This window comes from Ambystoma mexicanum, chromosome 4p (genome assembly GCF_040938575.1).
Source record: "Ambystoma mexicanum isolate Mex_15411 chromosome 4p, UKY_AmexF1_1, whole genome shotgun sequence".
NCBI lineage: Eukaryota > Metazoa > Chordata > Amphibia > Caudata > Ambystomatidae > Ambystoma > Ambystoma mexicanum.
In genome coordinates this window covers 1,023,569,760-1,023,582,443 of record NC_090927.1, presented here as the reverse complement: position 1 = coordinate 1,023,582,443, position 12,684 = coordinate 1,023,569,760, and the positions used below count along the sequence as shown (strand labels likewise).

Below are 12,684 nucleotides of genomic sequence, written 5' to 3'. Positions count from 1 at the left end.
GGCTCTGATAGTGTAGGAGCGTGTTGCTATCTGTACTTTTTTACTACAGGGTACATACTAGTCTTCATTCTTTGCTCATGATGGTGAGGTCCAGAAAGTTTATTGACTGTGAACAGATAGACAGCGTGAACTGAATTTCTGGTGCACGATTGTTTTGCCAAATGTGGAACTTGTTAAGTGTTTGGAGATCACCTTGCTAGATGAAAACAATGTGGTTGATGTATCGTTTCCACTTACTGATCCTGTGGAGAAATGGATTTGTATTGTTGAGAGCGTGTAGTTTCTCATATTCAGCGAAGAATATCTGGCAAGACTGGGGGAAAAAGCAGCTCCCATGGCTGTTCCACATACTTGGAGGTAATATGTTTCTTTGAAGAGAAAAACGTTTTTGGATAGGGCAACTGCAAGCCATTCTACTATGAAGTTAGCCGGGACTCGGTTCTGTGTCAAATGATGTACAAGGTGGTTCCTAATGCATTCAAATGCTGCTTCCTGTGGGATGCTTGTATATAGAGCCTTGCTATCCACTGTTATCAAGAGGTGCATTGCAGAGTCATGTGGTGTGTTTTCAAAGACATTTATCGTCGTCATGATGTTTTTGAGATACGTGGTTGTTTCTTCGCTCAAAGGTTTTAAGAAGTAGTCTATGGGCTTGCAGACAGGTTCTAGAATAGAGCCACATCCCGATATAGGTCTGCTGGGTGGGTTCACAGAATCTTTATGTATTTTTGGCAGAGCGTAGAAGGCCGGGACTCTTCCTTGTGAGTTGTTCAGGTATTCTTGTTATTTCTTTATTATCCATCCGTGGTTCGAGGCATATGACGTTATTTCTTCCATTTCTCTGACAATGTCGGGTGTTGGATCCTTTCTCAGTTTCTGTAGTTTTTGCCATGCTCTAAAAGGTCTTCGACCATCTTCTGGTATTGATCTATATTTTGGATTACAATGCCCCCTCCCTTGTCTGCTGATTTAATGACAATGTCTTTGTTGTTAGTGAGATTTGTTAGGGCTATCTGTTCCCTGGTTGTCGGGCTATGTCTGATCAGTTGCTTACTCAATTGCAGCTTTGTTATTTCTTTTGAAACACATTTTTCAAATGATATTATTTCTCGGAGTGGATTTTGTTCTTAATTCTGTGTCTACCTCTTGCTCCTTGTTGGTTGCTTCCTTGAAAAAAGATTTCAAACAGATTTTCCTAAAGAAATGTTTCATTTCAGTTTCAAGTGTGAACCAATTTGTGGGAGTTGACGGACCAATGATAGGCCTCTTGTTAAAACTGATTGTTCCTCTGGCGTACATGTGTGCCAATTAAGCAGGTGTGTACATTCAACAATGGGGCTCAAGCTGCTAATTCTAGGACAAAGGGAAATTCAAGAAGTAGAGCATCCAATCTTTAGAGAAGAAGATGAATATTTTAATAGTGAAAAGAAGTTTAATTGATGCTCCCACATGTGCACAGAACTAGGAGTTACTAGTATAGTGAGAAAAGATGTAGATTAGTTGAACACAGTATTTCTTTTAATGTAGCCAAAAAATGTATTCTTAGGTAGAAAAACAATTTACTTACACCTGGTCATGTTCTTTCTGGTGGATGTTTCTCCCACGGATTCCTTATCTTAGACATATTTGTATCCTGCTTTGCAGTCTCCGAAAATACATTCAACAACAAGGGGTGCTGGGCGTCATTGGTGTCAATGTCCCTCAATGGTTACCATTTCGGCGTCCGAAGAAACATTTCCATTGAGGCGAGTCAAACCACTCCGGGAGCATGCAGAAAAACATAATGAGTTAACGGACGCCGTCCATACTATATACACTATCATTGACATTACGCCCGGATGTGGGAATGGTAACCGCTGAGGGACATCGATGCAAATGACGCACAGATCACAATGCTGTTGAAGTCTTTTTCCCAGAGATTGCAAAGCAGGATAAAAATATATCTAAAATGAGGAATCTGTGGGAGGACACAATCCATTAGAAATTAAATTTATTTCCATTTAGGTTTCTGTCATATTATACCTGCTCAAATTAAAACAGACTCTTCCGCACATGTTTTTCAAAAATGAAAACTGAATTTCTACCGTACCGTCTCATTGACAATGAAACTGTATTTCAGCCCGGCAAAATGTTTTGTGATAAAATATTCCATAGATAAGCCATCAGGCCATATATTTGTTCCTTTCATCATTAAAGATACTTATGAATAAATAGGTCTGATAGTGTGCACAAGAAACCATTAACTATCTGTCAGAGTCTTGGCCTACACATCAACTTAAAATCAGTAAAATCCTCAATTAGAACTACAGCAATGTTTGATCAGCAAAGTTAACCACCATGGAATACCTCTATCTGATATGATTACTTAACAGGTTTTTTTCCCGAATTGAAATAATGAAATTATGATAATGGAGGTACTTACTTCTGTATTCTGTATCTCTGAAGTAAATATCAGGTGTGCTTTCTGAAAGACGCAGCACAAATGTGTCTAACAATTCTGCCAATACTGCGACAAAGCAAAATGAACAAGAAAAGAATTAGATGCAAATAAAAGAAAAACATATGGGAGGGCAAGCAGAAACCTATATATACATTTTTTACTAACGTTTAAAAGAGAATTTTTTCAGAATAAGTCTTTTTAACTGTGTTTTTTACCTTCTGTTAGATAAAAGGAATGCATTACTTACCTCTCAGCAATTTTCTATCTGGTGTATTAGTCCTCCCTTCCACAGATTTCACATCTAAGATATATCTTCTTGCAGAGCCAGTTGTCAGCTGAAATGCTTTCAGCCATTGGGTGGGGAAGGGGGAGGGTGTGTACTTCCTCTCTGTGCCGTTGGGCTTCTGTGACACCAGATGTGACAATAGGGTGAGAATATATGGGACCAGCTACCGCCATGACCTCAGTTCCGCTATTTTACCTTAGCACAGAGCAGATGAGGAACCTCAAAACAGCAGATGTACTAACTTTTATATATATTTTATTATTGTGCATTATAATTTACTAAGAAACGTTTTGCACAGAGAAAGTGAACAAAAAAACATTCTTTATGCAAAAACAACCAGAAATAACACTCAGAATAACCAACACTTCCACAGCACATTATAAAAAAAAAAGTATAAACAGTTATTCTATCTAAAAACCATTCAAGCTTCTAAAGGGGCTTACAAAGTTCCTAAAATCCTTTCGTTGAAACTTACAGCAGCAATTACAATGGGAAATCTGTCTCCCACTTAATATTCTTTTACAAAAATCCTGTGAGGCAAGAGAAGCTACATCATGGACAAAACGAAAAAAAGCATGTTTCCCTTAGCTCTTGCAGTATCACATAAGTTAAAAACAAATGCTCCACAGATAGCACGCAGCAGTTATCCCTACAAAATTGACAAGTTCTAATTGCACGGATCTTACTACATCTGGTTCCAATAATTTTTTGCCCGAGATAGAAGTTTAAATGCAATTTCAGAAACGTAAACCTTAGTCTCTCACTTGCAGTTTTTATTAAATAGGAGGGTAAGACCTGGAGTTTCTTTCCTTAAGGCCCACAAAATTAAATAGTTTTAAACCATTTATAGAGTCTCTCGTGGCAGGTGGAAGCTAATTGCTTGAAACAATGTCAGAGTCCAACCCTAGGCAGAACTAGTGTGTCAAATCGACCCGTGAAGTGCGGGGGGTGAACACAAGGAGGCTGCCCTGGCATCTATGTGCAAGTCAGTTGTGGTTCTCTTGAAGGCCAGAAGGCCTGTTTCTCGGAAAGGTGGGCCTCTCGGAAGAGCACCAAAGGTTTCACGCATTTTGTATTTTTTAAAGCGCTTTACGCTGTACCTAAATTTAAACGGTAAACATAGTGTTAGAACGAAGGGAAAGGGGAGGAGCATTCCAATGCAGGGGAGCCAGTAAGGAAAAAGAGCGGACATGTGATTGCGCACAGGGGATGGGGAGTGACAAGGCAAAATTGGAAACAAGAACGAAGTGTGCAGGTAGGAGTGTATAATGAAACCAAGGATGCAAGACACAAGACCATAGAGAGATTTAAAAACTGGTCATAGAAAAATAAATTTAAGACAAGATTGGAAGGGAAGCCAGACGAAAGTGGAATGAGATGAGGAAATAGAGCCACGTGGGGACACAAGAAAGATTAAATGAATATAGAAGTATTGAAGATAGATTTAAGAGGTGTCACACGAGTAAGAGGGAGACCAAAAAGGGCAGAAGAACAGAAAAAGGCGAGAAACAATTAAGGAGGACAACAGAAGGTTAGTGGCATCAAAAGTTAGAAAGAGACAAGTCTTCCGGATATTGTAAAGATGAAAGCGACAAGCACGTGCAGATAATGAAATGTGATGTTTAAAGGAAAGCTCAGAGTCAGAGTAAAACCCTAGGTTACGGACCGTGAGAGAAATAGATAATTGGGAGGGAGGAAAAGAAACAAAAATAGGGGAAAGATGGGGGGGGATAATATTAGCTGGAAAAAAAGAGTACTTCAGTTTTGCAGTGTGAAGAGCCAGAAAAGGAGCCAACATCCAAGACTGGATGGCCAGAAGACCTTCAGAGAGTTGAGAGTGAATATCTGTAGAAAAAGAAGAAAAAGAAAGAAAGAGCTGAGTATCATCAGCTTGAAATGGTGAGAAAGACCAGAAGAAGTATTACTCGCACCTTAGAGGTCTGCGAGTTTGTTTCAGTTGACCAGTGTAAGTTTGAGCCTTTCGGTCCACCGCACCCTGATGCCCGCGGCCTTTCGGCGCATTATAAACACATAGACATAGACATAGAAGAAGAAATATCTTTTGCTAAAGGAGAAGTATAGAGAGAGAAAAGGGGCCAAGTACTGAGCCTTGAGGAACACTGTGAATATGTTGAAATGTATTAGAAGAAGACCCAGACCAAGAAATTGAGAATGTCCTATGGGACAGATATGATTTAAACCAAGAGAGAACTGATCCAGTAAAACCAAAAGACGAAAGAGATGCTAAGAGAAGAGAGTGATCCACAGTGTCAAAAGCAGCAGGTAAATCAAGGAGAATAAGAAGTGATGAATGTTTAGAATAACGTACAGATAAAAGAGAATCAAGAACAGAAAGGAGAGCAGTTCAGTAGAATGAAAAGGACAAAATATAGACTGAAAGCGAGGAAGAATAGCATTGTGAGAAATAAAAGTCGAAACTTGAGACTAAAGACACTCAAATATTTTAGAAAGGTAAGGTAGCAAGGAGGTTGGGTGAAAATTAGAAGCCAAGGAGGGATCAGCAGAAGGTTTCTTCAGAATAGGAATGACAGAGGCGTGTTTAAGTGAAGTTGGAAAAGTGGAAGATTGTAAACAAATAAGAAAGAAGTAAGGTAAGAGACAAGAGAGGGATAGACTTTAGGACTAAGAACTGAGGGTATAAGGTCAGACGAGGAAGAAGTAGGATGGGCACCAGCCAAAAGGAGAGAGGTTTCCTCATTATTAATCAAGGTGAAGCAGGAAATAGTTTCTTTAAGAGAGATTGAGGTAGGACACCTCAAAAGTGACTGATAGTTGAGGGGGACGCTGTTGCGCAGATCAAGTATGGCTGCCTGAAAGGTGAGCTCCGGCTCGAATGCAATCCTGATTCAAATGAATGCTTCCAGCACCGTTGCAGATGCACCAAAAAGCAAGATTTCGGTGGCGGAGGGCTGCCTGGACAAACTCTGAAAAAACTGTGCGCGGACGTTGAGAGACCGCTGAGATATCTTTCCCGAGGCTTGTGACGGCCGGGAAGCTTTGGTGCCGCCGCCCGGCGGCTCCACAGGACTTCGGCTGTGAGCCGGAGAGGCAGACACGAACATCAGGCCGATTTGGGGGAGGAGCACCACTGTGACAGAAGCACCCAGGGCCAGAGAAGAACGCCGAGTGGCCACCCCACCCTAGTGCGCTACACTAACATCTGCCGGCGCCTCGCGTAACCAGAGGGGGCTGCTGGGGGCTGCAGCGGCGGGAGTCACGGAGAAGAAAGAAGAAGGAACAGAGAGCCGGCGGCAACGTTGGAAGGGGCTGTGCGCCGCTCTCGCTGCAGCACCCTGGCACATCACGGGCCAGAGGTAGAGGCACGCGAGGGGGGTGGACATTAACCCCCACACCACATAAGTGAAGCAAGGCAGGGAGGGAGCCTCTGCTGACACTTAAACATCAGTGAGCGAATAACACCCGACACACGATCCGCCGTGGCGGTCGCTGGGGGGGCTCTCATGTGGACACCATAAACCAAGACTGGGATTTCGAGGAGGCACGGTGAACTGAATACCCACAGACTCAGGCAAAGTCAATAATTAGGTCAACATAAATCCTTAAGCGTGGGACAGCTGCCTGCAACCTCAGTATACCCTAAATACAGTGGGCACGCCCAGACAGCCCTCCCCCACCGGGCAATATTCCAATCGCACTAGCAGCACGCAGAGGTACACTATACAAAAAACACAGCAAGGCAACAACCCGAACAGACTTGGGGGGGTGCACCTGGGTGGGATTTAGGCGCCAAAGAAGAAGCAAAGACACTCTCAATAAACATGCAAAACATCCTGAGCAAGCCAAGGGCACATAGAGAACACTCCCCTATTTTCTCCTCTCTTTTTGCTGGACAATATCCCGTTTGATATTGATATGTGGGAGAACACAGTCCACCCTTAAACCCTAAGCCACAACAGATGGGCCGCAACAAGAAAAAGGGCACAGGAGGGAAAAAGACCATCCCAATGGACTCCTTTGCCAGTTCCCAGCCACATGGAACGGCCGGTGTGGTGCCACAAGCACCCGACAGACAGGAGAAAGATCCTTTAGATCGTCGAGCAACACTGGTACAAAACGGATACTTGGCGGTTAATGTCAAGTTGGACGACATAGTGGCGACAATTGGATCCCTGAAAGCTTGAGTGGAGAAGGAGAGCACGGGTATCATGGAAGCGGAGAATAGGATAAGTACGAACGAGGACACAATTTCACAACACGGCTGCGACATAGCCCAACTCAAAACAGAACTACATAAAACTCAGAACAAGTGTGAAGACCTCGAATCGAGATCACGGAGGAATAACATCCGGATTGTCGGGGTTTCGGAAACCTTTGGAAAGGGCCCCATGGAGAGACAAGTGGAAAACCTTTTGAAAGATATCCTGGGAGTGGAATCCTTTTCGGAGCACTTCCTCATCGAGAGGGCCCACCGTACTCTAGCACCACCTCCGAAGCCAGGGGCTCCACCCCGCACCATAATAGCACGACTCCTTAACTACAGGGACAGAGATACAATACTCCGACTGTCCAGAGAGAAAGGAACTTTATATTATGAGCAAAATAGAATTCACATATACCTGGACTTCTCAGCTAACATACAAACACAGAGAAGGTCCTATGAGTTGGTCAAGAAACAGCTACGGATGCGCAACATGCCATACGCCCTCATATTCCCGGCAAACATGAGAATCCAACATGGTGGAAGAGCCCGCTTCTTTGAGAATCCTGCAGAAGCCATGGCGTATATGGAAGCCTCCATCCTGCTTGAAGAGCTGGGGGCAGCATAGGTATTACACTGAGTACTCCTCACAGGCAAGAGGTGTCCTCACCTTGATCCACCCCTCTGTAGGCTTTCGATTTGGAAAAAGCAAAATAGATGCTCAGGGTTGCTATGTCATAGTATGAGGCAGTATTGCGGGGAAAGAGATGGTGTTAGTGAATCCATGTGGATGACCCCGATTTTTACACAGATGTGGTACAGGAAATAGGCTCCACTGGGAATGAGCAGATACTGTGGGGGGGTGACTTAAACACCATCTTGGATATCACGTTAGACCGTTCCACCACCAAACACTGAAATCCCACACAAAAACATCCGCTATGTTACAGCATATCCTATCGCAACTGACAATAGTAGACACCTGGAGAACGCTACACCCACAAAAAAGGCAATACTCGTTTTACTCATCAGTGCATGACACTGAGTCTCGTATAGATTACTGGCTGGTATCCGCATCCCTCATGAACCAAATTAATAACTGTGAGATACTCCCCCGCACCCATTCAGATCAATCCCCCATCATTGTGGACATGACACTAGAGAATGTGAGACCCCTGGTTAGGAGATGGAGGATGCCACCCGACATCCTTAAAGACACGGCAGTAGCAGACGTACTACATATAGAGGTGGAACACTTCCTTGAAACCAACAGAGGATCAGTTGATAGGAACGCAACACTTTGGGAAACCTTTAAGGTATGGGTGAGAGGGATCCTAATTTCTAAATCTATGGGTCTGTTGAAGTCCGTCTGGGTAGAACTGGCGGAGGTGGAGAAACATTTGGGAGAGCTAGAAGCACGATAGACAGCTACACATGAGGATAAAACCCTGGTGGACATTAACAGCAACTTAGAAGAGTTCAATAAACTAGCAACTTGGGAACTACTATATATGGCAACTCCACTTAGAGGACGCTGCTACGGCGAAGGAAATAGAGCAGGTCGCACCTTAGCAAACCTGTTGAAGGTCGAGAAACATCATACAGCGATTTCCAGCATATTAGCAGGAGACGGCACAGGGACCACCAGTGAGGAGGGCATAAATAGAGAGTTCACCTGTTTTTATTCAGAACTGTATACTAATCATGACCTTCAATCAGCCAGTGATATAAGAGATTACCTAGACAATATTACACTCCCGAAATTGCTTGTAGAGGATAAACTAGCGCTCAACCAACCCCTAACGATTGATGAGATCACTGAAGCAATAAAATCGTTAGCCAATGGAAAAGCACCAGGCTCAGATGGACTGGGAGCCGAGCTGTATAAGGAGCTCAATGAGGAGCTGGCCCCTGTGCTGCTGTCAGTGTGGGAGGAAGCCACAGAACTAGGAACCCTGCCAACATCCATGAGAGAGGCCAGGCGACTGCCCAATGAGATGTCCTCTTAACGGCCCCTGTCTCTAATAAATTGCGATGCAAAAATATTCGGTAAAATCTTGACTCCTACCCAATATGTCCATGCTGGTACACCCGGATCAGTGCGGCTTTATTACTACCAGGTCCACAGCACTGAATCTTCGGAGATTGTTTGGAGTCATGGTCCAGATTAAAGCTGAAGCCAGGCAGTGGCTGTATCCCTTGACGCTGATTCAGTGTCACAATATCAACCTATGAGAAAACCATCTTCAAGAATGCTGGGGACTTGGATAAGTTTGAGGATATCTGGAGTAGTTTCCTTGAAGTCTACGGTTGGTATAGGTCATTGATTTGGGCCGCTGAGTTTCTGTAATTGCTTATATTTCATTGCTAACCTGTTTTTATTTTTTGGTTTGTATTGTTGCATACAGTCTTATTATTTGGTCAGTAGATCTATACGTACTATTGAATTTTGGTTCTCTTTCTTTATCCATCTTCTTTTTCTTTCTCTTTTCCTCCCTTACTTTGGGATCTTTTATGACTATTGTTGGGTATTTTACTCTTGTTGTTAAGCATTTGTTAAGCTCAATTGGATTCATTGTTGTTTGCCTTTAGCTGTTTAATGAATAATAGCATTCTGTATGTTTTATTGAATAAAACTTGTTAACCCCCGGATGTATCTATTTACAGTACTCGAGAAATTTGGAATAGGCCCATACTTTCTAAAATGCGTCAGGCTACTATACTCTAATCCAGGAGCTAAGGTACTAACTAACCGTACCTTGTCTGACTGGTTTGGGTTGGGCAGGGGCACGAGAAAGGGATGCCCATTCTCCCCCATACTGTTCGCCCTCACAATGGAACATCAAGGACAGCGGGGTATAAAAATGGCCGGCCTATCCCAGTCAATATCACTATACGCGGACAACACATTGTTGTATATCCGAGAACCTGACATACACCTGGGGCCAGCAATGGAAACCATACATGAGATTACAGAATACTCAGGCTATAGAACCAACAGATCCAAATCCAAAATCTTTCCCCTAACCCCTGCCACTAGGTGCCCCAACAACACATAAGGGCTGCAGTGGTCTCCCACTAAAATACAATACCTGGGAATTATCGTGTCCGGGGACAAAACCTACCTATAGTCAGACAATCATGAACTATTACTAGGCACAATCTCTACCAAACTCCATCTATGGGCTAAACTCCCTATCTCGCTTATTGGCCGGGTGGCCATAGTAAAAATGGTTATCTTACCGAAGCTATTATATATTTTCACTAACATCCCGATATGTCCTGGTAGACAGTTCTTCGATGCCCTTAGATCCAGGCAGCTCCGGATTTTGAATTATATTACCTGGTAGCGCAGGCTCAGTTTGTCAGATGCTGGACTGCCCATGTGGGCGGGACAAAGACTGATATGCAAATGGATATTTCCCATCTGTGAAAGGTACAGTGAGCAAAAAGCGTGTGCTGCAAACTCATCTCACAATAGGTTATCATGCCATGTTCTTTCAGGAGAGGAGCGCCTGCTACTTTTTAAAAATATTTGCAAGGAACTTGGGGTTGGTCACCCTGAGTTATCTGGGTGCAACCAGACGTGGACTCCCTGCTCACTGTGCTCATAGAGGCACATCTTCACCTCACTGATGAGGCCCAACAAGAACTGATGAGGCCCAACAGGGCTGAAACACGTGTATGGGTTGCTGGTGGTACTCTTGTTCAGAGAGGAATTGCCATAGCATTTCGGTGCTGGACTGCCTATGTGGGTGGGACAAAGACTGATATGCAAATGGATATTTCCCATCTGTGAAAGGTACAGTGAGCAAAAAGCGTGTGCTGCAAACTCTCATCTCAGAACAGGTTATCATGCCATGTTCTTTCAGGAGAGGAGCGCCTGCTACCTTTTTTAAAATATCAGTTTGTCAGATACTGGTACGATGATCTGGATACCTCACCACACATCTGTATAGATAACCACGCAGCACATCCAACCGACTTAAGGTCCATCATCTTTAAAGTAAAACATAAAGATGAATGTCCATTCGACCCAGTCAGTACAATAGTACATGCATTGTCTAAGATCTACCATAGGCTTAAACTGGAGACACCATACTAGTCGGAAGCCCCTTTCTGGAATTTTCCCGGCATTGCACCCTCATATGATCCTGACGTCCAGAAGACGTGGGACCCAGAAGGGGAATTCAAAATTAGGGACATTTTCCCCAACATTCCCAAATTTATAATACTGGAAGAATTCAAGAGTGGTATGGGGAGGGACCAATTGAAGATACTACAGTATCATAGGATGTGAATGGCCTTCAAGGCTAGATGGCCACTTTCTCCCGGACGAGCCCCCACCACACCCATGCCTTGTGGCTCTGTCCACCCGGTCGGGTGCCAGTGTTTCTGGGCTCTACATGGCTGTACAGACAAACACGCCGACAGTAAACACGATTAAAGCCTCCTGGGAGACCGACCTGGGAACAACCATAACAGATAAGTCATGGGCGAGACCAAGAAGGTAACCATCAACGCAGGTCTCCAGCTGATCCAAATTAAGGTACTAAATAAGCTGCACTACACACCAGAAGAAATTGCTACATTTACACAAAACTGCCCCAGTAGTTGCCAGAAATGCAGGAGTGAACACGCTGACTCATTTCACATGTACTGGAGCTGCCCACTCATATATGGGTTCTGCGGGGAAGTGGCGAAAATTCTGGAAGAAATCACGCAAGTCCCAACAGACCTCACACCCCAAAAATACCTGTTCGGGGACATAGGAAAGATATCTGAAGTGACTATAAGGCTTTTCAACATTGCGTGCGCAGTGGCCAAGAAGTGTATACTACAGAACTGGAAGAGTGTACACCCGCCACGCATAAATCACTTCCTCAAAGAACTGACGTATGTTAATGAGTGTGAGGAACAGTGTGTAATGACACACCCGAAGACAAGTAAACCAAAGGACATCTGGGCCCCGTTCAGAGTGTATCTATGTGAATTGGGATTGGGTAGCAGTAGCCCAACAGGGCCCTGAAATGTGCCAGCTCTGTAAATATCATATATCATGCTATAAATCTGAACTAGACATCTCAGCTATAGAAATGTATGGAGTGTTGTGTTGATGCAGTGACGTTTACCACAATCAATAAATAAAGTAAAAAAAGAAAAAGTGACTGCTAGTGTAGAATTAAGAGAATAATAAGGGGTGGGAGGAGAGAGAAGAACATTTAGCAGAGAGAAGGGATTCATCATAAACGACATGAAAGAAGGAGTATGAGTTATCATTATCTGAAGGCTTAGACTTTAGCCAATGCCGCTCAAGACGACCGCGCGCACGGCGCATGGCACAGAGATGCAAAGAAAACCAGGGTTGCAGAGGTTTACAGGATGGCTGAAAGGCAGAAGTAGGATAGCACAATCAAGTGAAGAAGAAAGGGGAAGAGAAGAGATGCTGGAACATCTCATGGGGAATGTCCCTTGCTCCAGCGTGGGGGTGTGCAGTGGTTTTGCCAAAGAGACCATGTGGGGCAGCGAGAACCAAGTGGAGTGCAGACAGGCCCCAGACACACTGTCTACAGTAAACTGCGGGAAGGTGACTGAGCTTTCCTGTAATTTGTGTACCCTGTGTGACAGAGGGGGAGGACTGGGCAAAAGCCTTGGCCCTGGAAAGGTAGACCTCTCGGAAGAGCTCCAAAGGGGTCTGTGCAGGCTAGCAGGGCTCCCCTCAGACCCAAGCAGGCCAGCTCTGCTGGGACATCTGCTGGGGAAAGGCCCTTTGCTAGT

The 12,684-nt window shown here is 44.1% G+C and overlaps 1 protein-coding gene across 3 annotated transcripts in view; it reads right to left on the bottom strand.

Moving 5' to 3' along the window:
• Positions 1 to 12,684, bottom strand: part of TBC1D32 (TBC1 domain family member 32) — a 2,506,374-nt gene that overhangs the window by 525,661 nt on the left and 1,968,029 nt on the right. For all 3 annotated transcript variants that reach the window (XM_069606604.1, XM_069606605.1, XM_069606606.1), the window contains one exon: positions 2,423 to 2,506. In XM_069606604.1, coding sequence (XP_069462705.1) covers positions 2,423 to 2,506 — 84 coding nt within the window. The remainder of the gene's footprint in view (positions 1 to 2,422; positions 2,507 to 12,684) is intronic.